The sequence below is a fragment of the Pholcus phalangioides genome, unplaced genomic scaffold (assembly GCF_987345545.1).
Source record: "Pholcus phalangioides strain wild (caught in Gottingen) unplaced genomic scaffold, Ppha-v1.0 ptg000003l_1, whole genome shotgun sequence".
NCBI classification, from domain to species: domain Eukaryota; kingdom Metazoa; phylum Arthropoda; class Arachnida; order Araneae; family Pholcidae; genus Pholcus; species Pholcus phalangioides.
In genome coordinates, this window is record NW_028301596.1 from 28,901,926 (window position 1) to 28,929,778 (window position 27,853).

At 40.1% G+C, this 27,853-nt stretch overlaps 1 protein-coding gene across 1 annotated transcript; it reads right to left on the reverse strand.

Moving 5' to 3' along the window:
• Positions 1-1,347: 1,347 nt before the first annotated feature.
• LOC149088362 (UNC93-like protein) lies at positions 1,348-26,946 on the reverse strand. The gene is made up of 3 exons (XM_089247434.1): positions 25,001-26,946; positions 1,876-2,143; positions 1,348-1,721 (listed from the first exon to the last, which is right to left on the reverse strand). Exons 1-3 carry the CDS (start codon positions 25,940-25,942, stop codon positions 1,519-1,521), a joined length of 1,413 nt encoding a protein of 470 aa, XP_089103560.1. The 5' UTR covers positions 25,943-26,946; the 3' UTR covers positions 1,348-1,518.
• Positions 26,947-27,853: the final 907 nt, after the last annotated feature.

The window sequence follows — 27,853 nt, forward strand, 5'->3', positions numbered from 1 at the left end:
TTTGGCTCGTCTATCAGCCCCTTTCGTTTGGCAGAATAGGTCGGATTCCCTCTGTATAAAAACATTTTACTCGGTGCTACAAGTAGCTGACAATTGGTACTAGTGATAGAGGTGGAGAAGAAACCTTTGTGTAAGCAGTAAACATTCTGATTGAGTCGTTTGGCTTATGCAAAAGTTTTTCAAAGAAGTGGTATGATTTCTTTTGGATAGTTAATTTGCCGTTTGAAGATGAATGAAGGTGTGTAACTTATACTCATTCACTTATAGCTTCATAAATACCAGTAAAAAGAGTAGTTCTTAGCGAGTAACTGACATTTGATTCTCTGTTATTCTTGCTAAAAACCTAGCCAACAACGAGCATTGCATTAAAGCAGCGGTTCTCAATCTTTTTTGATTCGCGCGCGGAGCCCTTTCAAGTAAAAAAATTCTATGGTGGAGCCCCGTAGGCCAATTTTTTAATTACTCGTCAAAGTTACTGATTTACAATTAATTTTTTAAATTTTAGTTTTTTTTAAATTTTCTTCAAGTGGCCGCGGACACCCTGGAGAGTGCACAAGGAGCCCCAAGCGCTCCGCGGAGCACCGGTTGAGAACCGTTGCATTAAAGCGTCGGTGAAGCAAGACGCGATTTTTTCTGTGGGGCATGATGGATAGTGTATATATATATCGTATATATACAACAAGGCTGTCACAAATTGTTTGCGCAGCGTATATCTCTGTAATCATTGATTTTCGAAACATACTTGTAATACAGAAAGTTTTCAAATGAGGTGCAGTTAATTAAAATCTTAAAATTTGTTTGAGGTGTCGTATACATGAAAATATAGAAATAACTTTTTATACAGCCGTGTGCTCAGACACCGAATAATAAAGTTGGTGCCCTGTCTCTTCTGAGGTCAACAAAATATTTCAATGTTTCTAAGCGCAATATTCACTGAGATATTCGACTTCAAAAAAACGTAGGAAATTTGGGAAAAAGACAGCGTTGAACCCGCATTTACTAGTGGGTAAGAAACTGAAAACGGTCATACTCTGATTTTTCAAAATCAGAGGATTTTTTTCAAAAAAATTCTAATTTTTTGAAAAATAAATTCTATTTTAAGCCCAGTTACAGATTTTGAGGGTCCCATTACTGCACCTGTGGCTGCTAAATATTAGTACCATGAAAAGATATCTAAACTTCCATCATCAACTTCGATGAAAGAAAAGGTTTTTTTGTTTGTTATTTTTTTATATGCCCGGAAAAAATACACATTTCCAGTTGAAATTTTTACATGCCGGGCTGTTGCGCGATTTGTCCTGCCCCGATACACACGCACACATTCATTAAACGAGAACACAGCCAACAGATGCACGTTCATTAGTGCTACGGAACCATCAAACAACTTTATTAATGGAATATTATTTTCGTTACAATTGGATATTGTTGGTATTACTTAATCATTGGGCGTGTGAATGAGGGGGGGGGGGCTTCGCAACTTTTCACGTGAGCTTATTAATAACACTTGATGGTTGGTTTTCATTTCGAGCGACGAACCCTGAGCTCGACAATAAGATACGAAAAGGTGCCGATCGCAAGAAGGATAACGAGTGCGAATATCTTCAGTCTTGTGCAAACGTAATCGCTGTAAGCGTACGCCAAAAGTGAACCGAGTGAACTCCAAAAATAGAAGCACGAGAAAGCAGCTTCTTCATCTTTCTTGAACAGGACTCCGTAGAAAGCTGAAACGAATAAAACATTACGCACGTTCACTTGAGGCCACCAAAATAAAACTGTCCAAACAAACATGCATTGTTTATGCGTTACCTCGAGCATTGCTGAAGGGCAAACAGTACGCAGAGAAAGTCGAAAAGACATTGGAAATTTTTAACTTACCCGTAACCTGGGACCACCAGACGCTAGCTCCTAACCCGTAGACACCAGCGAGAACAAAATAAACTAAAGGTTTTTCTGGATCGGGTGTCCACAAGAGACATGTCACCAACATTGCAAAGTGTGAAACCGCAGCGAACACGAACAAAGCCGTCCTTCCGAGGAATTTCACGAACAAACCTGTGGTGCAGTCCATGAATGCGCAAACTACACCGTACGATACGGTCACGAATCCCACCTGCGAAACGCCCCAAGAGCAAGCGATGAAAGCCTGTGGATGAACAGAAATGTTTGTTTTTAACGCAAGACTAATACAGGGTATCCCATAAATTTGTAAATAGTTTTAAAATTCATAAAAATTGAACTAATTGGAAAAATAGCATGCAGTTTTTGGAAAAAATTATTTCCACGAAGGAGAATTTTTTGGTACGGGAAAAAAAATTAGATCAAATTTTCTACAATAGCGGTGCTGAAAGAGTGATTTGACCGGAACATTTCGTCAATCACCTCTGTCCGAAACGTTCGTGAAACTTCACCAATGCTGCTTTGGAAAAAAGCAACTTCACCAATGCTGCTTTAACCACCAATGTCAACATCATGATGGAAAACCTTATGTGAGTGCCAGTAACAGGAACATTTAAAAATGAGCTGTTACCCCAGTATCACAACGACATAGTACAATATCTGGTACATATCGTTATGTATCGAAATGTCAGATATCGAATATCAGATACCATAACTACGATATAGAACGATATCATTCTTTCTATATGGTGCAAATTATTTATGATATTAATTGATCAAATCTAAAGGCGGATACACACTACGCTGACGGATGTGAATTCTTCAAGCTCCTGAAAGAAATGGAATATTAAATATCTGTCTGTCATGTTGTTTATTTAAGATTATGTAATATCGATGTAGATCTTCAATCCCTGATTCGAACGACATCAATTTCGGCCAGCTAACCCCAGTGGGTACAAAGAAAACTATTATGGTGCTAGCTGGTGAACGATGCGTTGTGTGATGATGATGAGTTCTTGCGCCGCCATGTTTCTTTCAACGTGTTTCGCGGAGAGGCGAGAGCCTAAATTGAAAGTCAAGCCTGGTTGATACCTAGACTGATTCGCAATTGGTCGCTGCGGAAAGAAATGATGGAAAAAATTTATTTTCTTATGTTCAACCGTAGATTTTATTGAATTATTATACTTTTTATACTCGGACATTGCCTTGTTTTCAAGGCTACTACGTAAGCCTAAATTTTCCGCACTTAACGAACTCGAACTCTCCGCATCTGAAGATAAATGGGAACAGGATGAAATTTCGTTTGCTGAAAAAAGCTATTAATAGCACAACGGGTGAAAACATCAGGAAAATGGCAGCAAAACTTCAAGAAAAGAAGGCGATAGTCACTATCGATGAAAAAAATGATTCCGCTACATATTCTGTGGAAGAACCGCAACACGGCAATTATGCCTTTGATGCTGCCAAGGAAATATGGACGACACTTACTGACCTCCGTACGGACAGGAATGGAAATGATCGACCACGAATACCGCAGAATGAACAAAATCCCTGCAAGACCAATTAGTTTCTTTCATAGATGCCACTGGAGATCTCTGGTCCACGATCGTTAAGTCGGTAGAGAATGGTAATGGCAAGATTCGTAACCGTGTGCCATTGGGTGTGCAGAAGAAGTTACAGAAACTTTTGTCTGCTCTTGTGAGCGAAATCGCCAAAGATGATTACAAAACAAGGAGCTATACCAGTCTTCCGCAGAAAACCAATGAGGACGTCACAGCAGAGATAGTGCAAGTGAGTGACGGTGCCAGCGACTTTTCAGCTACCACTACGGTTAATTGTGAGGATAAAGCTTCGTCACTAACCACACAGACAGAAACACCAAAGCATCTTACACCGACGACTCGTAATAAGCAAATAGCACTGAATCCAATAGTGCTCTTGGGTAAGAGAGTGATATTAGACTTGAATACCATATGTCAAGATGATCACTCTTCCTCCCGAAAGACGAATGATGTGCCGTATATATCAGATGACTCCTGGCCGCGAAAAGAAACACCTGTCGTCCTGAGGAAAGGCGACAGTCATGCAAAGAAAATACGGGACAGCAGTACTGAGAAATGCGACGAGGATCCGCCAGTACGGAATGACAATGTAACAGCTGAGCCATGGCCAGTACTACCTGGGACATCAAAAATAACACATATTTTCATTGCTCCCTACAGACAGACGGAAATTTGAGAACAGCTTGTACAACTGCTGAGGTCACTGGTATGGGTATCGATGATTATTCTCAGAGCACCTCTCCAAAGCAGCGAGCAGAAACTGTTCTTCCCCAATCACACGAACTTCTGGAAACTACGGCTCACGAACGGGAACAGTGGGACTCAAGTTCAAGCAATAAACAAACAAACTTCTGGTTCCCTGGACAGCATGATCGATACATTATCGTGGACGAATGACGCCGCAAGCAAGCAACACCTAGTGACAAAGTAATGTATAGCGAGGAGGAGGAACAGAACCCAAGTCCTTGCAGTGAACAAAGTAAAACTTGGTTCCCTAGTCATGATGATGAATATTCTATCGTAGAAGAATGGCGCCGCAAACAAGTAACATTTAACGACAAAGTAGTGTACAACGACAAATCATTCACTAGGTTGAATGATACTCTCACCAGTAGTCGAAGGTCATTATCTACCAAACTTCGAAGTGAGAGTCACCATGCTAATAGGACTATGGCAAAAACAAAGCCATCAAAGAATCATCGATACCGTTATTATAATTTTTGTGGGTCTACCAATGTAATGCCAGATAGTAGGTCGGTACAGACTGGATTCAGCCGCATTCAGAGAGAGGCGCACTGGCGGTGCCAAGAAAACCAGTGGCGTCATTCCAACCCATATGTTTCCACTGAATATGGGCAGACGGGATGCAAGGCAAGGCGGTGTATCAACTGTTGGATGATGAACATGGCACATCAGACGGCAATGGACATCAATCATAAGGTAATGGGCCTAAAATGCTCCTCACACCTGTTAGTGTGTGGCCGGCGTGGCCTAGTGGCCGGGAGTCGGAGTTGCTAAATGTGAAAAACAGTGTCGCTCACAAGACTTATAATACCAAGTGAAACACTTTTGATGCTTCTAACGGACATCAATATCATTCAAATAAATCTTAATCGAGCCAAGGCGGCCAGCTACTTACTCGAAGTAACAGCAAATGGTCAGAATATCGATATTATGATGATACAAGAACCATGGGTTTGGCGCACGGAGCATGGCTATGAGCTAAAGGGTCTTCCGACAAGCTGGCCGCGGTGGTTATCGCAAAACGGTAAGGCTGCAATTGTCATTAGGAATACCTGTATCCATGGGGCTTCTTTGGAAACCAAAGAAAATTCAGTAGCAATTCAATTACATGTGGATGGAGAAGAACTTGTCCTAATAAGTTCTTACTCGTCTCCTTACAAGAACTTATACGAGGTCATACAAGAAATGGAGGAAATGATCACGAAGAACTCAAAACATAGAATCATTATATCTTCTGATTGGAACGGCCATAATAGTCTATGGGGTTATGATGATAATAATGAAAGAGGTCAGATGATACTAGATCTCATTCTGGCGAAAGATTTAATTTTGTTGAACGCCGATAATAAGACACCCACTTATGGCCACACAGGAAGCTATGGATGGCCCGACTTAACCCTGACCAACTCTCCAGTGCTGGCACAAAATATAGAGTGGTACGTAGGGGACAAGACGACACAGAGTAATCATTCTTATATCCATATGCCTATAAAAACGACTACCATGACTACAACAAGAAGAAGTTATCGCACCACCCAAAGAAGGCTCCAAAACTTTACAGGATATCTTAAAAATTGCATTCCAGACCAAATAGCTAATGTTAAGAGATGTTATACTTCACAAGACCTGGAGAAAGCGACAGAATCCTTGTTCCAAGTACTGACGACGGCGAGTGACCGGACACTTCTTGCAGCCGAGACCAATGACAGAGTCAATGACAAAAAGAATCAGTCGAAATGGTGGAACAAAGAGTTAGAAATCGAAAGGAAACATTCAAGAGCCTTGAAGAGGCGTTTCCAGAAGGCATCAGAATAGGACAAACCCAGGTTGCGGGCGATGTTTTGTAAACACCGGGCGATGTATACAAAAATGGTACGTAAAACTAAGATTGCGTCTTGGAGAAAGTCATGTGAAGATGTAACGGTGGTTTACGGCACCAACTATCGAGCAACAATGAAAAGTAAATCTTTTCCCCAAGTCATGATGGGGAAGACAGGTAACGAGACAATCCTAGAAGCGGCCACCCGACAACTTCAAACAATATATCCAGATGTCCCAGTCTCTTCAACCCAATCCACACAAGATTCTCATGAGGTAGCAGCACATCCTGACTCTCCTAGATATCGTGATAGACCAATTTCCAAATCAGAAATAAGAAGGATTATAGACAATTTAGACAATAACAAGGCGCCTGGATTGGATAGAGTGAATAATCGAATGACCAAGGCAATCAACAGATCCTTTCCAGATCTACTACACACCTTATTCAACAAGTGCTACTCAATCGAATGTTTCCCAAGTCATTTTAAAATCGGAAAGCTCCTCTTATTTCTTAAAAGAGGCCGTAACCCCAATGACTTGAGGTCATATAGGCCAATATCTTTACTCTGCTCTGTTGGTAAAATATTGGAGCGAATTATAGTTCAGCGCATCATGTATTACACGGAAAGGGTTGACTGGTGGCACATTCATCAGTATGGGTTCCGACAAGGCAAATCAGCTGAGATGGCTTTGGAAGATATGATGGTAGAAATTAAGTCTCAGCGAGACAAAGGAAACGATGTAGCCGTCATATCTCTAGACATTGAAAGTGCCTTTGATAACATACGGTACGAATCTATCCTTCGCCGAATCGTGGAAATGCCTGTCCCTCCACAGCTCAAGGCAATTTTGTGTGACATTCTGCACGATCGACAAGCTGCGATTGTGACTGCAAACACCAAACATGGCCCCCGCTCTGTCCCTTGTGGGATATAAGCAGGCTACCTTGCGGCTGGGCCATGCTGGAAAAAAAAAAAAAAAAAAAAACACCGTAAGCCACAGGGCCCAACCCCGCCGAGGCCCCCATCGCCTCCGAATCACGGCAATCACATCCCCAAAAATCACAACCCCCCCCCGCCCCGGAAACCCCCGCCATGGAGCTCGGGCGGATCGCCCGCAAGAGGCCAACGAAAACATTCCGAGCCATCCGCCTTCATCACTGTGCTGTGTCCCCAACCATCAGCCAATCTGCAACACCAACTTCTCTCATCTTGTCTTCTGTTGGAAGGGTTTTTTTTCATAGGTCCGAATCTGAAAATAGAACATGAAAAACGGGATACACATGTACAAATTCAGGTCCAATGAACTATAAATATGTGAGTGGGAATTATCAATATTGATCAATTGCTGGTATTAATAATATCACAAGGCTGAAGGAGCCGGGGGGACTTTCCATTGCCAGGTAGAGACTTATTTAGATTTGGATATTATAGACCTAATGACGAGATCAAGTCCGGAGAAAGTACAAAGTTCACTTGAATATACAAGGTTCAGTTGCGCACTAGTGGATTCACCGGCGGTATACATTCGAATACATGAATATATTGATGAAAAACAATAATTATGGCGTTTCGTATAGCAGTTGAGAAAGTATATATAATGTGATTATAAGCAGGTGTCCAAGTGCAATGTCAGAATTTTTATAACAGATGGGCTCTGGGAATGATCTAGACAGAAAGCGATGCCACGAAACGTAAGATATATAGCGTACATACATGATGATACGATGTAAACATTGTATAGTATATAACATAAGCGTAGTGAATATACATGAAATAGGATAAAATTTAATTATGCGTATAGGACAACATCTACAAACTACGCATGATTCATAATAAAAATTCAGTCAACAATTGAAACAAAAATAAAAATTCTATCGACAATGCAATCAATAAAAAAAAAAAAAAAATTCAATCAACAATTGCGCTCAGCTCTTCAAAGCAGAGTAGCAAAATTCAAACAGGATATTATTAAACATTGAATCTGAAGTATATGCTTTGGATAAAAGAATATATCATATATGAACATGGAACGAATACATACTGGCATCACTGACAATGAGAATGATAAATTTCATCAAAATATTACTATATATATTTTATAGCACATGGGGTTAGGGAAGACGTCGCAGTTATGGTACATAGTCTGAGTCCGAATCAGAGTCCAAGGGATCTTCTCTGTCTTCATATGCAATAGGTCTCGGGAAGATGTATAACTCTTGATTATTTTCCATAAAGTTGATAAGATTTTTAATCTTATGATAAGTACCAGGATTTTGGAAGACCTTCAACTTCCAAGACTGTGTATCAGCAACAGGGATTTGTAAGTGGAATTCTTTGGTCAACGGGCAGGCTGTAGCGTAGTGGATGACCGTGCCCTCCCCGCCACATTTGCATTTCTCTGTCGATGAAACCTCGCCAGATATTCTGGGAAAGGACCATGTTCAGAAAAGAATATAACCATTTCTCTGGTCCATTTCCCATATTTGTATCTAGCTGTGGGGAGGAGGGCATATATTTTCCTGCCCACTTTGCGTTCTGTCTGCCATCGATTTTGCCACTTCTGCATCATTTCCTGACGCGGGATCGACTACTAAATATCTGCAAAAGGGAGCACCACAAGGGTCGTGCTCGGGTCCTCTTTTATGGAATCTAGTTCTCGACGAGCTGTTGAAAATGGAGTGGCCAGCCAATATCCGTGTCCAGGCCTTTGCCGATGATATACTTGTTATTGCGTCTCACCAGACGATCAAAGGAACTGCAGAGCTAGCGGAAAAGGCGCTCCAATCCATCACAAATTGGTTATTATCCCATAGCCTTTGCCTGTCGGCGAGCAAAACGAGATTTCTCTGGATCTCAAAGAAGCGCCCCCCCCCCCATCGATTTGGATGATGGGAAAGACAATAAAAAGAACTACGGTATTGTTGTATCTAGGAGTTTCCATTAGCCAAGATCTCAAATGGGAGTCCCATATCCAGAAAATGAAGGATAAAGTTGCTGCTACCCTGCAGAAGATGCGACTTATGGCCGGAGCAAAGTGGGGCATTAATCAAGAAATGCGCAGAATCCTCTATTTGACGGTGGCAGAGCAAACTATGGCTTACGGTGCGTCAATCTGGTGTGCATCGCCTCAGGTACAGCTTTCAAACAGACTGAACTAAATTCAGAGAGGATACCTGTTGTACACCTCAGGAGCTTATAGTACAACCCCGACAAATGCTCTCCAGACTATCTTGGGCCTCCCTCCGTTGAGCCTGAAAATGGAGTTTCTAGCTAAATCGGCTCGCCTACTCCAGCTCCACAAGACAGTCTCAACGACTGCGGAACAGCCAAATACGTTTTGACGAACCAGAAAACGAAGGTGAGCTGCTTCAGTCATCCACACTTATATATTACACGGATGGATCAAAGTCGGAAAAAGGGGACTGGAGCAGCATACGTTAAGACTAAAGGTAAACAAGTAATAGCCCGATGGTCGGTCAAGCTAAAGGATGATAACTCAGTGTTTCAGGCTGAGCTTTTCTCCATCTACAACGCAGTCTTAGATGCTTCTTTACATCGAAAAACTGCCCTAATTAGATCTGACAGTCGCTCTAGCATACTGGCGGTCTCTAATCCTCAGTCTAGTCATGAAATGGCTAGGACAATAAGAAAGCTTCTCTGCAATCACACCAGAATAAGCCTCTCTTGGGTAAAAGCACATATAGGCCAATGGGGTAATGAATTGGCGGATACCACGGCGAAGGAAGCTACCGAATGCGAAATCATTACAGGTGATCTGCTGCTTCCCGCATCACACGCCAAAGCAATCCTATGGAAGGATCTAATGAATAAATGGCAACAGAGGTGGGATGACAACACAGAGCCGGGTCGATCAACTCATAGCATCCTGCGACATGTAATGCCTCGGAACCGTAAATGGTCACGTGAGATGATTATGTTCGTAACGGGCCATGGTCCATTTCCGGCTAACCTTCATAGGTTCAAATCAATCCCCAGTGATAAATGCTCATGTTTGGCCATAGGCACGCCTCTTCACTACGCAACTCTATGCCCCAAGACAACGGCTTTCCACTTCAGAGAGCCAGCTGAACATCTGCGAATACCTTGGCTTGAGTGCATCCTGAAGCGGGAAGATTCGAAAAGTAAAATACGTAAACTGGTCCGCTTTCTAGAGCAGCACCCTGAGGATATCAGAACTACAGTCCCGGAGCCAGAACCAGATAGAGAGCCACCTATGCCAGTTAGGAGATCCACTAGACTACGACGTCAACTATGCCCAGACAGCGATCTCGTACATCTGTTTAGAGAAGAGGATGAAGAAGAGGAGCCTGAGTAGTCGAGAATAGTTTGATCCACGCTGGCTTATCGAAAAGCTGGATACAGGCAGCAATTACTGACGAATGTCTTTGGACCAAATCAAACCACACGGTGCAGCGATTAGATCAACCCAGCAGTAGATTGACAGCTTTCATTGATGTGATAGTTACTGATCCAATGAAAATCCCTGAAGAGAAGCAGATCAAATTTTATCAAGAACTATTCCCGATTATGACGATTATTATGTGATTTATAACCTGTGATTTATTTACAGAATCACCATTTTTCGATTACAAATTTTATACTTGTTTACTGGCGAGGTGCGTAATGGCACCTGCCCATGTATGTAATATATCTTTCTCAAGATCAATAAATGGTTAGGTTTCCCCGGAGGCACCCGAGTCCCCAGGGACAATGTGCTTATATCACTGAGTGTGACAGAGCCTGGGTGTCTCTCGGTTCCTATCACTATCACACTACGCTGACGTGTCGTAGTCTTCTGTAGGTACGTTCACACCGTGCTGACACAACGTGGTAAAGTCTGTGATGATAAAATCTGACGTAACACGCAAAAATCCATGCACACTACTCTGACGTGACGTGGGAGCACGTAGAAATGCGTGCGATATTAATTCCACCTATGAGCCTTCTTTTTGCTCGTGTGTTGGTGATGGAAGAGCAACTGATCGAACACGTTCGGTCAAATTCTCTGCTGTATGAGAATACAGAAATCAAAATTCGCGGAGGAAGGCTTGGGACGAGATCGGAGGAAAACATGAAGTTTCAGGTCAGTAAACAAATTATTTATTTAGTCTTTGAAATTGTAAAATTAAACAAGTGTATTTGTGAATATGAGATAAATAAACATATACGTTACGGTAAATTTGATATATGCGTTTATTATACATAACAACTGGTTATTATGTACTTACTGATCGTCTTAGTGAGTGATAAATTGCCCTAAATTTATCACTTTTACCGGAGATTATGCATACTACCCAAGCATCATCGGTAAATTTAATAACTAATAAAAAAATTGTAGCTTTTATTGGCGATTATGCATAATAACCATGAGTGGCGTCGTTGGTAAACATGATAAAACGTGCTATATGATATACATAATAATTCATACATGCATTGTATCATTATATCGGAGTACGATAGTAAAATTTATTATCATTATATCGGGGCACAATCGTCAAATTTGTTATTATACCGGTATGACTATATTCATCAGACATACTTTACTCATTTGGAATTTTTTGTCATATTTATAAAATTCCCCAACTACATACATTAGGGTGTTATGCATAATCACACAAAAAGGTGATATATTCCTATTTATCATATTGCCAACGGCACTTGGTTATTATGCATAATCTCCTTTAAAGGTAATAATTGTTTTTTAGTACTTATCAAATTCACCAACGACGCTTGGGTGTTATGCCTATTCGCCCGTAAAAGTGACAAATTTATCAACCTCACCAAGACGATTGGTAAGTATGCATAATAACAGGTTTATCCAATTACCCTAATATATATATATAGCATTCTACACTATATTGAGCATATTGAGAAACAGTCGACGCTCATTATAAAGACTGCTACGGTAGTTCCCAATTATCTTACTCTATTTCTGCAATATTATTTTTTATCTAAAGCCCCGTTCACATGTGCAAGATTGGGGGTCGCTTTGATGATAGTTATTATCACCAAAGCGATTAATTATTACCGGCATGGCAAATTTTTTCCCCTCGTAGGGAAAAAAAGGTGGAAGAGAAGCTCATCAAAAAAAGCCCCTCTTTGTTGGGGTGGATTGGTGGTCTTATGGGACCTTCTCTCCCATAATCCTTTGCGTCGCGAAAACTACTGTAAGTTCCTTCGTCAGCCATATTGAATCAACCACTTCCGTTCAACTCACGTAACCAGTGACGACTTCCGGAAAGAAGGGGGGGGGGATTATTGGCATAAACAAAACGTCATGTGAATGGTTTGTAGCGAAAATCCCCGTTACCGGGAACTTTCCGGGATGTTTTATTGCACATGTGAACGGGTCTTAATATAACTGTTTTTCAACCTCTCATCATTGCATGAATAACAAACACATTTACTTATGTAAAACTGTATAATTGCACTTATTTTTTATACGCAAATTATCAAAACAATACATTTTGGGCAGAGATACGCAAAAGAGGCGAAATGATGCGTTGCATTGTACATTAATTAATTATTGCGAAGGCGGAGGGGAGAGGCGGCTCAGACTCCTCATAAAATGTATTTGAGGAAGTCTCATATAGCTACAGTCCCCAGCTTCCAGCGTCTACGATTTTGAATTTTATTGGGGGCTTGCATCTCGAAATTGACCTTCAACACAAGAGGTCGGTGATATCAAAAAGGTTGGGAAAAACGCTGCAATATAACGACCAATAAATATCATTAACTCGACCAAAACAACGACGGAAATCGGCTTTCCCCCTCCCTCCCAAAGAAATGGACAAATGGTCTTTGAGTGTGTTTAACCTTTCTATCGGTTTCCCCTTTTTACAAAATGGCAAAATGGCGGCCAAAGTACGATTCTCGGCCGAAGAGCACAGATTGAAGAATGCAAACGACAGACAAGCTGAGATGGGTCAGGGTACGTCCACAGTGAACCGCTTCTCGCTACTCGCTTTATCGCGGCTGAAAAATAGATCGTGAAAACTCATTGGGGTGGCCTTAGTACGTCCGCCTACCTGCTTTTACCGGCTGAAACTGCTTTTACCCGCTTTAACCGGAATGAATTGTTATTTCTTTTTCTCGCTTGACCGGCTCACCGCTTGCACTTTAAAACGGATACTTTCCTGTAAGTGTTCGTTTTATAGTGGAATAGTAAATCGACGGAGTTGATTGACTAATCGTTGTTGTATATTATAAAAAATAATATTGCAGAAATAGAGTAAGATAATTGGGAACTACCGTAGCAGTCTTTATAATGAGCGTCGACTGTTTCTCAATATGCTCAATATAGTGTAGAATGCTATATATATATATTAGGGTAATTGGATAAACCTGTTATTATGCATACTTACCAATCGTCTTGGTGAGGTTGATAAATTTGTCACTTTTACGGGCGAATAGGCATAACACCCAAGCGTCGTTGGTGAATTTGATAAGTACTAAAAAACAATTATTACCTTTAAAGGAGATTATGCATAATAACCAAGTGCCGTTGGCAATATGATAAATAGGAATATATCACCTTTTTGTGTGATTATGCATAACACCCTAATGTATGTAGTTGGGGAATTTTATAAATATGACAAAAAATTCCAAATGAGTAAAGTATGTCTGATGAATATAGTCATACCGGTATAATAACAAATTTGACGATTGTGCCCCGATATAATGATAATAAATTTTACTATCGTACTCCGATATAATGATACAATGCATGTATGAATTATTATGTATATCATATAGCACGTTTTATCATGTTTACCAACGACGCCACTCATGGTTATTATGCATAATCGCCAATAAAAGCTACAATTTTTTTATTAGTTATTAAATTTACCGATGATGCTTGGGTAGTATGCATAATCTCCGGTAAAAGTGATAAATTTAGGGCAATTTATCACTCACTAAGACGATCAGTAAGTACATAATAACCAGTTGTTATGTATAATAAACGCATATATCAAATTTACCGTAACGTATATGTTTATTTATCTCATATTCACAAATACACTTGTTTAATTTTACAATTTCAAAGACTAAATAAATAATTTGTTTACTGACCTGAAACTTCATGTTTTCCTCCGATCTCGTCCCAAGCCTTCCTCCGCGAATTTTGATTTCTGTATTCTCATACAGCAGAGAATTTGACCGAACGTGTTCGATCAGTTGCTCTTCCATCACCAACACACGAGCAAAAAACAAATTAAATGAAAACACGGAAAAAATTATATCAATCAAAACGCGAAAAAAAAACCAAATTGATCAAAACACGAACGAAGCAAAAAGGAACGAGAAAAACAAATATGGCGTCTTCACACGCCTCACACGACTGACGAAAATCTGAAAGGTTTGATTTTTTTGTGGCACGTAACAAGGCTTGTTACGTCGGATTTCATCATCCGACACATTCCCACGTCGCGTCAGCACAGTGTGAACGTAACGTACCTACAGAAGGCTCATAGGTGGAAATAATATCGCACGCATTTCTACGTGCTCCCACGTCACGTCAGAGTAGTGTGCATAGATTTTTGCGTGTTACGTCAGATTTCATCATCACAGACTTTACCACGTTGTGTCAGCACGGTGTGAACGTACCTACAGAAGACTCAACTACTACTACTGGTGGAACTTTATATCACACGCATTAACGTGTGGTAACATGTCACGTTAGCCTAGTGTGTATCCGGTTTTATGGGGAAAGCATCATACCACGATGTTCAACCGTAATAATATACACTGCTCAAAACAATTAGGGGAGCACATGGTTTTTACAAAATTACGCAAAGATGTATACCGATAAGTAACATAAAATGAATCATCCATAATTTAAAGCCTAGCACGAAACGGAAAAAGAAAACTTCATATGCAAATCAAAGTTCATGACGTCAAAAACCAGAAAAAGGAGATAAGGGCAGAAATCGGGATGTTGCAGAAACGTCTGTTTTACTGCCGTAACTGTGAAATTCGATTGCGCAGTATTGTTTTTTGAGACAAGGTGACTTGAGGATGTCTCAACAACGTGATTTACCGGAATCCATGGCATGTCGTGTTATAGGCAGACTGGAATCCGGGCAAACACAACGTAGTGTCGCGGACGCTGTTGGAGTCGCCAGAAGTGTTGTTGCAAGGCTGTGGAATCGATTCCAAGAAACAGGAAATGTTAGACGTCGACCAGGGCAAGGTCGGCCACGCGCCACTACAGCAACTAATGACCGGTATATACGGTTAACAGCCCGTCGAAACAGAACAGAGAATGCTACGCAGCTGCAAAGACGGTTGCTCTTTGCAACAGGACGAAGGGTGTCCAGCCAAACAGTACGTAATCGGCTTCATGAGGGAGGGCTCTATGCACGTAGGCCAATGGTCTGCATTCCGTTGACCCCACGCCACCGTACGGCCCGAAGAAAATGGGCTGCTGAACATCGAGATTAGGAGCAACATGATTGGAGCCAAGTGCTGTTTAAAGACGAGTCCCGATTCAGTCTGGAGTGACATCCGACGTGTTCTGGTATGGAGGGACAGGGGTACTCGAAATAACCCCGCATTCGTTCGTGAAAGGTCACAATACAGACGAGCTGGTTGGATGGTATGGGGTGGAATCAGCATAGGCAGACGTACGGACCTGCATATCATTCGGAATGGCACTTTGACGGCCCGAAGGTATGCAAACGAGATACTGCGACCTAGTGTCATCCCTTACGCTGGAGCCATTGGAGATTCCTTTGTTTTCCAGGATGATAATGCCCGACCGCATAGAGCTCGTCTGGTGGAGAACATGCTTGAAGCTGAAACAATACAGCGTATGGAATGGCCAGCGTGCTCTCCTGACCTGAATCCTATCGGACAACGCATTGCTGCGCGACCAAGGCCGCCTGTTACTGTCCGAGACTTGCAGATTGCACTTCTTGAGGAGTGGAACAGTATTCCCCAAAGTCTGATCGATAACCTGATCGCATCCATGGCAAACAGGTGTGCAGCAGTCTTAGCTGTTCGAGGAGACCACACGCCCTATTAAAACTCATGCATCATGTCTAAACAGTACTTTTTTTATCGTTTACATGTAACCAAATTGTTGCCCTAAATCATCTTTTCATGTTTTTTCCATATTTTCAAAGAATTAAAGCTTAATTCCAAATTTTTTTTGCGTCTTTTTTCTGTATTGCGCATTGATACGCGTGTACTATCCATTGTATGCCAATACGTGGCTGTCTCGCACGGTTTTCTTCACTTTTTTGCTTGCCCCCCTAATTGTTTTGAGCAGTGTATATGAGGTACCTCATTCAATCATTTCTTTTTTTGTGCACCTTCTTTTTTTTAATTTTAGCAGAGCCAAATTTTTTTTTGTCAAAATATAAATTCAATCATTAGTAAATTCTAACATGAGTATAATAATTTGATTTTGTTTTGCCATTTGCAAGAATTTTTTTGTGATAATCCCCCTTATACAACGCTAAAATGAATGTGATTTCATAAGTTTTGTTAACCCTAGCGATCTCTGGTCTCACGTTTTTGTTGGTATATTTTGTCATTCCTTGTCATTTTCACCTTTCCCCCCCCCCCCTTTCAGGCATACTTCGCTTTCGTGACCTCAAGACACCAATTTAATTTAACCCCACACTCTAACCAGATTTCACCACAATTTTAATTTAATTTTGTCTTGTTTTGTGTGTGTGCTGTGTGTTTGATATTTTGCAGCATTCCTATATATTTTGTAATAATGTATGAATATTTGAATGCCGATTTCCTTCCCCCACAGAATATATAAAACCAGGGCTAAAAGTATTTTGAGAAGCACCGCTCCCTATTTTAATTAGTGTTATCAACTGTTTTTATTTCAACGAAATTTGGAAAACAGTGAAAATTTTATTATCTATGTAAATTCGTAATAAAAGAATTTTCCTATTTCACATCTGAGGAAAAATTGGTACGCGTTCCTTAACACGTAATGAAGGAGCGGGTAAAATTACAACCAATAGAGATAAAGGATACGGAGTGATATACAAAAATTGGTGCACAGCGGTATGTGTACCACCTTCTGATTCTTAATAACCAATCATCCATAAGTAAGAATCGGTTCGTAAGAATCACGTTAAGAATAGAGCTCCGAATGCAACCACGGTGTGATTGTTAAAAGTTATTCTTAAGATCACGTGACGATGGACAGGCCGATAAATTTCTCTTTTGGGGAATTTCGCCATTGGCCAATCAGCGCCCAGCTAAAAATTAACAACAGCTTGTTGTTGACAAGATGGAGAGGAAAAGAAATTTTAGAGCGACGCTAGCCTGAAAAAATGGCGGAGATTATTTCAGCAAATGTGAATACGGTTTTGAAGAAATGATAAGTACATAATATTTTTGTAACATGTTGCAGTAAAAAACAGAAACATATCCATACTTAATCATCCGATATGATTCGAATCAAAGATTCATCCCACGTTCACTGGGATGGATCCCTGCCACCCTCCATGAAGAGGGGCTGTGCTATATATGTTATGGTGAAAGTGATAAAGAGCTGTTATTATATAAATAATCACCGGCCATTTTGGTAAGTTTGATAAATTTTGCTCATATACCGTGAATCTATCGCATTTGTAGGTCATTATGCATAATTGTCAAACCATGGTTAATGCGATAAATGAATCATCGTTGTGTTTACATTATGTATGTAAGTGAAGCTAACATTACAAGACTAACAATAATTTTTATAATATGCTTCATGTTTCTTTAAATTAATTGTCATGGTGAATTGAACGTGGTGATGTACATGGATTGCATAGCTGCTTCGTGGCCAAATAAAAATAATATATAGTGATCAGATAATACATCAATATTAAAAATGGTCATCGCTTCTGTAATGTTGGCTTTTTCACGTACACCGAAGTATGTGAAAAAAAACAAACGCAGCAGCAGGCTAATAATGATTTTTAATTTATGTACAATTATATTTCGGCCGATTAAAGCTTTATCTCACATATTTTGTGGGCGAAATTCAATTTTCTCTCAAGTTTTAAACGAATAAAAAATTTCAAATCTATAAGTTCCCATAATATGAAAAAAATTGTATTTACGACTCATCGCTCATGATATTTATGGATTGAAAATTTGAGAATTATGCATAATCACTGGTAAATGTGATAAATGTAGCAAAATTTATCAAACTTTATTGAAATGATCCGATATTTTATCACTATTATCAACATATATGTGCTGTATATAGAGACTCTAACACTGTTTTCAACTCTCCCACACAACCTTCAGATAACTTTTCGATAACTTAAAACGTCTGAAATTCCTTATTTGGAAATAAAAATGCATTGTTAATTTTTTTTCCATTTTTTAAAATATGAATCATAAAAAAACTTCTATTCAAGAAAGAATTTAAGTTCTCTCTCGCATAGAAGAAAAAAAATGTTTACTAAGAATCAAGCTAAGAAGTGGGTAGCCTTGGTTCTTAACTATGGAACGAAAACGATTCTTAGTTAAGAATGTGGTAGCAAAGTTCTCTCTCGATTCTTAACTAAAGATCAAATCCATAGTTAAGAAGCGGATTCTTATTAAGAATCAGAAGGTGGTACATCCCCAGGACCCAAGTTAGAATGAACAGAGATGTAAGTTAGAATGCTAGTTGGAATGAACAGAGATGTAAGTTAGAATGCTAGTTGGAATGAATCTTTAGATTGAAAGGCTTTATCAGCTGTCATGGGTTCGATCCCGGCGAAAAGGGGAGTTTTTTCAGGAAATAAAATATGAAAGATAAAAAAAAATCGGTGGTGCTGCCATCTGCTGTCGATCACGGGAAGTAGACGTCTTGAAAATAGACAGCCATCTTGAAAAGAGAGGGAAAAAGAAAAATGGAGAGGGAAAGAGGGAGGAGGAGGGGGGCACTTTCTGTGGTATAGTTGTTTATATACTACTTGTACTCCTCTGCATTCATTATTTTTAGTGGCGAAAATAATTTGGTATGTTTTATCACCATGCTGCCTTTTCAAACACACAAATTGCACATGATGCTTGGCACACGGTCAATTTTTTTACGAATACTTTCCACCATCTCTTTGGCAAATTGTATATTTTGCCAAAATAATAACTGAAGAAAATTTGGAACATATGTTTCATTTATGAAAATCAAACTATGAAAAAAATAGATTTGATGGAATTAATTTGCAGAAGAAACGAATTTTTGATTCTGGCTGGGAACGCAACCAGATAAACAATGAATATGGCTATGAAGGATGAAAGCCAACACAATATCAACAGTGTAAAAGTTTGGCGATTAAAAAAAAAATGCCATATTATAAGTACTTATGGCGTGTACAAATATGCGAATTTTCGGATCTCTGTCATTTTATTGGTGCGACTAATAGATGATAATGCTCTAGACCAGTGGTTCTCAACCGGGGCCCTAGGATATTCCAGGGGGGCCACGGATGAAAATCTTGCAAAAGGGGAGCCACGGCTACTGATACGGGGGGCCACGAAGAAATTTGTGACATTAAATTTTTTTTAGTCACTCTGACTAAAAAAAATTAATTTCCAACAAAATGCATAGAATATCTTTTTCGTAACTCTTCCCCATTCAAGTAACATTAACATGAGGAAGGAAATAAAAAAAAGTGATTCATGTAATTTCGGTGGTTTTACGACTTGGGGGTGATAGTAGGCCCTGACACAAACTATAGAAGAGGTTTAAGCAAAATGGAGTAACTGTAAAGACAGAAAATTGTGTGTTAAGACTTTTCATTCAAAGAGGGCTGCCATAAAGAAAACAGACAAAGATTTGTTGACCATTCATTGACATTCTTTTGAGTGCTGGTAGTAAATGTAATCCAAGAAGCAGATGGGTGAAAAATGAAAGCTAAATTGTAAAAAAACCCATCGTTTTCATGCAATTACAGACGAATAGCCATTTAGTTTAGAACAAAGCTATCTTCAGCCAGCACTCAGTGGTCTGATGGGGAATATATTTATAAAAATCGAATAGAGCGAATGATTGCTCTGGGGTATTTTTTATGAATTTTGAATGGGGGTGCCAATCCATTACCTCTGCTGAAAAGAAATAAAGTCGAATTCCGTTATAACGAACTCCAAGAGACCAAATCATACATGAGGAAAAATACCCGCGAAATTTAATTTTTTAAAACTACATTGCTGTGATAATGTATTGGGACGGGGCAGTTTGTGCGAGGGGTGCGGCGCAACCGGGCAACAGGTTGCAAGGGGCGGCAGCGTAGACTTTACTTAAGACAACAAAATTTAACACAGTAAAAATTCACATCAGGCTTTTGAGTCTCGACAACGGAAACGTTGAGAAAATAGACAAGGCCTCTGATCTTAATACCAGAAACAAGAATGTAAGCTATCTGGGCGGCTCGAGACAAAATCTGTACCCGTGAGGGACTTATTTTTTGCGCCTCCTACTTATTGCTCCCTCCATAGCCCCTACCTCCTGCGTCAGGGAATCTTTCGTGGGGCCCATGCCCGATTTTCCACGAAGCCCCTTCTACAGTCAATTTATAGTGAAAAAAGAAAAGTTATAAGGATTTTGTCCCGGGCCTCAAGCTGGAGCCCTGTCAGCCCTACCCTTAGAAGGTCATGCCCCACCCACACAATTTATCCAAACAATTCCTAACAAAACATTTTTTTCGGCCCTTCATTTCGGATTTTGCGCCCCTCCAGAGCCGGCAGTTTGGTTTTTTTTGGCCAATGGAATTTTTTTTTACCCATTCACCCCGGATTTAGCATCCTCTTAAGCGGTGCCCCGTGTGGCCGCAATGGGTCGCATGGCCAAGCGCCACCCCTGTACTCTATTACAAGGACCATGTGTGCATTTTGGTTCCCTCCCCCATGGCCCCCACAAGAGCCCGGGATAATTCTCATAATTTTTTGGCTTTTTCAGGCTATAAATTAACTATAGAAGGGGCCGTGAGAAATCTGACTATGAGAGGGCCTGCAAAAGATCCCAGCCTAGGGGACCATACCCTCACTTAGAATTTGATCCACAATAGTCAAATGACGGTCAGGGAAAAATTTGGTTTTTCACTTCTCCGGCCCCTGGAATACCAGAAACACCTTTGAAAAAATGTTCTTAATAAAAATTACCCCGTTAAATATCATCTTGATATCATCATGATGATGGCTCACAAAAATAAGTGCTCTTTCAAGGATTAAGTTATCTGGCATTTATTAAGAATGGTAAAATAATTCTAGAACACAAAAAACAAAGACAAAAATTTTCTACTTCAAAAGCGGGACGTATGGTCACGCAGATTTTGCACTGTAAACAATGATGTGCGATTTTCTTGTGAAAAAAAATCAGGTTTATCTCCATGTGCCCTTCACCGAAGCCCTATCAGCCTCCTGGCAGGGTCGCCAGTAGGGGCGGCACATGAGGCTTCGCACCCGGGCGGCATGTAAGCTCGAGCCGCCCCTGTATTGGGACTTCCTCTAAGATTGACATCACATCTTTAAAGTTTTTTTAATCGATACTGTAATGCTTCCTTTTAACTGCCCTACTACTGGCCTGCAGCATCCTAAATAATTTCAATGCAATTTTCCTATCCTACACGAACAATGTTGTGTGGACATTAGAAAAAAAAATCTAAAAAGGTGTATGACTACATTTAAAGCAATTTAAATCCGTTTATTAGAGACTCACTGCATCTGCCGATTTCTAAAAAACGTGCAATAAATTCTCACGCAAGTCTTCACTTTGAAATGTCCATAACCCGCTCAATGCGTCTCTTTGTATCTGTCAACCTAAAATTTATGGTTTTTAGTGTTGATAACACGCATGCAAAACCAATTCAGCGACACGTTTTCACAATCTGCAAAAACTACTTGGATTTAATAGTTGGAAATAATGTCTAAATGCCAAAGATCTGGAGTTCGAATCAAAATGAAAATGTCAAATAATTGAAATTGTGCTTCGTATAAATGAAATATTTTAATATTGAAAGCTATAGATATAGAGATTAATCGTGCCCGTAGTCATACGTCTCATAAATGTGAAATTTTGTCATAAAACTGAGAGTGAGGCACGAATCCCCTTGCTCACAAGTGGAATTTCGAGGCATTTACGCACAGCCGAGCCCGTCTCTTGGCCATTTTCCTTTTTCTCCCCACCCTTTCTTCCTTTTGTTTCCTTCCTAAATTTATAAAAGTAAAAAGGACATAATCATTATAAAAAGGACTTTCAAAGTTCAATTACTTTACTTTAAAAATGTCCGATTTTTTTTTGCCGGGAAATACAGTCAAACCCAAAGCGTATTAAAGACCCTTTATTAATACGCTTTGGTCAAACCCCATTAGACCGGAACTCCGAGAGACCCGAGAAATCACTTTGTAATAACGAAATTTCGTTACAAAGGAATTCCAGATTTTTATATTGTTCCTATGTAAACCTATCCGAGGGATTAGAAAAGTTTTCGTTGAAACGATATTTTTCCCATTAAAATGGTATTTGTTAAAATTAGAGTTGCCTGACATTTCTCAATGAAACCATAATCTTTTACACGAAAAAACTAATTTGGAAATAATAAAAATTTCATCCAGTACAGTAACTTGATGACATTGTGCCGTCTTCAAGCGCAGAGTTTATATTGATTGAAAATATATATATTTTTTAAATTGGACTGACACAACACATAAAACATACAAATCAAACTGAGAAAAACACCAAACAATAAACTTTACAAAAAGTAACATTGTGATGAGACAGACCCTTTGTGATCCCAAGGGATTTATCCTATTTTTACTGTATTCTATTATGTTTATTTTGCTTTTTCGTTATTTTCATAAATTAAAAATTAATCAAATTAAATTCAAAAATATTTATACTTCAGACAATTTTTGAATAACTATCTTCTAATGGGAAAATGTGGGGGGGGGGGGGAGAAATGGGGAGTAGAAAATTATTCATGTTCGCAAGGGGGCCACAGGAATGAGAAATGGTTGAAAGGGGACCATGGACAAAAAAAGGTTGAGAACCACTGCTCTAGACCAGTGATTCCCAACGTGGGCGTTAACGACCCCTTGGGGGCGATGGAATATTCCAGGGGGGCGGTGGAAGCTACGGGTATAGCATAGGACCCTGTGGGTTATATTGCGTTGGGGGGCGATGGGAGAAAAACATTTCTGAAGAAGGGGGCGATGGGACAAAAAAGGTTGGGAAACTATGCTCTAGACCAGCGGTTCTCAACCTTTTTTTGCCCATGGCCCCCTTTCAACCATTTCTCATTCCTGTGGCCCCCCCTTGCGACCATGATTAATTTCCTACCCCTTCCCCCCCCCCCATTTAAAACCCGTTAAATCCCGTTAAAAAACAATTGTTCAAATATTGTTTTGAAGTATAAATATAAGATTGAATTTAATTTATTTTTAATTTATGAAAATAAAGAAAAATCAAAATAAACATAATGCAACACAGTAAAAAAAATATATACTGTAATAAATTTTTTTCAATCAAATGTGAACATTGCGCTTGAAGACGGCATAATGCCATCAAGTTACTGTACAGGATGAAGTTTGAATTATTTACAAATTAGTTTTTCTTGCGTAAATTTGCATTTGGGTGTATCAAAATTTGAAGCTAATCAGAAATCATAAATAATCAGATTTCAAATAAAAAATTATGGGTTTACTGATTTATAATTTTGATACGGTGAGATTTACATTCATCATGGAAATCTGTCTTGTTGAATTACAAGCTATCTCCAAGTGGCTTTTTGGTTCACAATGTGGCCTCTGTCTCGCAGGCGAACAAAGCAACGTGTGAGTTTGGCTTACACAATATTTCACACCACAAACAGTATTAAATATAATGTACAGGGTGCATAGGTAACAAGACGTATGGTATTTTACTGGAAAACCGCGTTCACACTACACAGGAATAGTACAGTTAGAAAAATTATCCAAATAACGTGTAGTATTCGGATATGTCGTTCATGTTACGAGGGGTTGTATAGTTATTAAAATAAAAATGTTAACTTTTTATACAGACACAGTGTGCTCATAAACCCAATTACAAAATTGTTGCCCCGTCTCTTCTGATACCAACAAAACCGTTTTACCCGCATTTAACGTTGTTTTTTGGTTGGTTGTCTTCAAATAAATGTTACTGTCAATCACTGTCAATAAAGTGATACTGTATGCATATATACATTCATCTCAAAACCTTATAATTATTGATAACAAACTCATGACAAGGGCTCTACGTTTCTTCTTTAGGTCATAAAAATCAGTTGCTAATAACTTATCAGCAGAGCGACAACGTTTCATCTGTAGGTCATAAAAATCAGAGCTCTACTTATGAGAAATTGGTTACACACACGCGCAAAAAATCATTGTTTTTGTGAAACTCTTAAAATTTTTGATATTTCAAGTGCTAAATTTCATCTTTCAACTACTCAGATCCTTATTTATGTTCGGCATTGAAATATCCTGCCAACCAATCAAACGTTAGTGTTACTTAAATAGGGGAAAAATTGCGAAAAAAATATTCTATGCATTTTGTTTGAAATTAAATTTTTTTGGTCACTCTTTTAATAAATTTCTTCATGGCCCCCTTATCAGCAGCCATGGCTCCCCTTTTGCGATATTTTCCTCCATGGCCCCCATGGAGTATCCTAGGGCCCCCGGTTGAGAACCACTGCTCTAAACCGTTATATTGGCCCTTGAACAGAAACAATTTGTGTGTGTGTGGCCACCCTTGCCTTATAGTAACCATTTCTCCAGATACTTTATTGGCAACACTGAGAATCGAAACTGCTTTTATTTCTTTGCGTCAGGTTTTTATCCTCCCGCCTGTTTGACGAGTTAAAAAAATGTACAGTATAAAATACAGCAGCTTAAAACCGACTTGCACTATGTTCACCTTCTCGACGCGAGTAAACCCCACCCATTGTTTGAATCGGAAACACGCGTGTACTATGTGCATGCTCTTACCTTGGTGAAATCGCTGTTGTAGAATCCATCTGCCAGACCACAGTAGAACGACAGCGGCAAAAGCAGTAGCTGGTTGACATTCTTATGCTGTCGGAAGGTTGCCGACAGTGACTTGCACGATGCTCCATGATGTTCTCTTCTGGGTTCGTTCTCCATCGGATCCAGTAATAGTTCCACCAGGATCCCCGCGACGAGGACGAGAGCAACGTACATCGAGCACAGGAAGTAACGTTTGTCGTCTGAAGGCGGTTCCAAGTTTGGATTTGAGCCATGCGAAAGAGACGCGTCGTTGGTGCAGAATGACGCCCCGCACGTCCAGTTTGTTCGATCGAATTTGGTGACATTCGTTTCGATGACAACGTTCACATTCCTCAGGACCAGATAAGATGCGACGTTGCCCCATATTTCCGCGTTCTCGTGGAAGAAAGAGTAGACGCCGAAAAACCAAGCGTTCGCCGTGTCTATTCTAGTACCAGTCAATAGAGAATATTGAGCACTCAAATCGTTGACGTACGTGCTTCGAGCAGCCCACAGCGGACCGAAAGCCAGTCCGCTCATCACCGCCGTTGGGAAGAGCGTGGTCCATTTGGGATACATGTTAGCAGCAACGTAGGGGCATATACAGAAAATGGAGATGACTAGTGCCGTTTTGGTGCCGAACCGCTTGATGACGACAGTAGGCAAGAAAAAAGACGACACCGTAAAACTGGCAAATATGAAGGCCTGCGAGACCATCCCTACCCCACCTTCTCCGTTCATGGTACTCTGTAAGTTGCTCAACGAGTCGAAGGCGGTGAATACGAGGAAGTGACCGAACGCCAGGAACAGTAGGTTCTTGAATATCCGTCTCCTCGTCATGACGTGTTTCTGATCAGCACAAACCGACGATTGTGCCGAGGCCGTCGATTCCTCCGACACGACACATTCATCGGCCGACTTCATCGCTGTTTCACGGCAGATATTGATTAAGGTGGTAGCAGATGTATCTACAACTGATTACGTGAATGTCACCCGAAACACTTCAATGCGTTGTCGATAATGTTGTTTTTAAACACACTCTCCGGGTCTTTTATTAATCGCTAATGACTATTAGCAGTGACCAATGTTAATGCTGCTTTCTGATATTCTTCCAACTTTGTTGTAGATGTCTGTATCTGTCACAAACATGTACTTGAGAATAAAACAAAATCGTGTCTCTCCAACATTCTCTGTGTCTGTCTCGGCAGGTTTTTACCAATGTCCTTGAAATCGATTCATTTTAATCAGCACTCACTTGGACATTAACATCCTAGTCTAACACAACGTGATAGTCCTTTTTATCCTTCTCGTAGTGAAATAGGAAAGAGGTAATAGAGGCGAGGAAAAAACAATAAAATCACGAATCATTTCTGCAAAAAGCCAATCGTAGTGAGTTGCTGATCAGACGAGACCCCATGATCAGATAAGGAAAATAGAAACTACTCAAGTGGGAATTCGCAAAGTGTTTCTGTCTCCATCACACACATTTTTCATCTCAACACACAAAACTCTATTTTCCTTTTCTACCAGCTCGCACGGAGCCGTCACATTCCAAGGAAAAGAAAAAGGTTCGAAAGATCGGGCATATTTTCCAACGAAAAGTCCAAGAGTCAGTCAGAGCCAGTCAGTCTTTGTTCACTTCGAAATCAGCGCTTGAAATCTTCAGCACCATCACACCAACTCGCCAACAAAACATGGCGAATGGTATGTTCTTGGCTTCTTCGTATCGACTAATCTTTGATGAATAACAACTACGTCGTCACGTGCACCAATCAACATGACGTCATCGTGATCAAGTGAACCCGATAAGAGAACCTCGACCACTGACGATTTATTTATAGCAGTCTCTCCCGAAGTGTGTGGTGTTGAAGCAATTTAGGAAAGCTGCAGGAAGTGTAAGTGCGATGGAGGAAAAGACTAGAAGAGAGAGAAACTTTAAAATCGTCGTTTTATTTATCTTAGATGAAGGTGCTGAAAATGCAACTTATTATCGTTGAGTAAAGTTCGCTGACAGTTTAGCTAACATCATCTGTATAGGGGAAAAATGCAGTAAGCTGAATCTATTTAGTCCATCCAACACGCTGTTAACTGTTTTGATTGCATGTCATCAATGACCTTTCACCTATAGCAGCGGAACCCTAATAGTTTCAAAAATTTTCTTGTTACTGTGTGTTTCACCTGAAGCAATTTTTTATATTGCTTTTTGTTAAGAACGTGTACTCTAAAACAATTTGGGATAATTTGATTAGTAGGAGAAAAACAACATTCGTGTTGGCTCCTTTCTTTCTTCCTATTCTCACACGCAAGTCTTTCAGAGAACAATCCAATGTACGAAGAACGACACATTTAGAGATAGAACCCTTGAGTGACATGTGACATAGTTTTAGAGCACTTAAGTGGTCCCCAGTGCAGTTCTATATCACTCAAGTTAACCGCGGCACATTCTGAGATTATTTATGTGTGATCCGCGGCATATAATTACGGATCACTTTAGTGATGCGTTTCACAATTCCAGAGCACTTAAGCGGCCCGAACACCTTTCCAGATCACTTGGATCCGCGAAAAATTTAGAGATCACTAAAGTGGCTCTGTAGGGCACTTATCAATAGTGGGAGGGGGGCGATATTACTTCAAGTGCCCACAAACTATCGAAAGGTTTTTCTCGTTTTTGGTTCACCGAATAAGATGTCAATACAAATATTTCATATTTTCATGAAGGGTGGTTGATTACGTACGCATTATCCAACCCCCCCCCTCTCTTGTCATCAAAAGTCACCAAATCGGGCTCCCCCCCCCCCCCATCGATGATGACGTAATACTTGAACGGCCCCTTAG

Bases quoted from the DNA above. Each gene is read 5' to 3' on its own strand.
- LOC149088362 (XM_089247434.1), bottom strand. From the start codon at position 25,942: ATGAAGTCGGCCGATGAATGTGTCGTGTCGGAGGAATCGACGGCCTCG. The intron at 2,144-25,000 runs GTAAGAGCATGC...GTTCATCCACAG, and splicing joins ACAACAGCGATTTCACCAAG to GCTTTCATCGCTTGCTCTTG. The intron at 1,722-1,875 runs GTAAGTTAAAAA...TATTCGTTTCAG, and splicing joins CTGGTGGTCCCAGGTTACGG to CTTTCTACGGAGTCCTGTTC.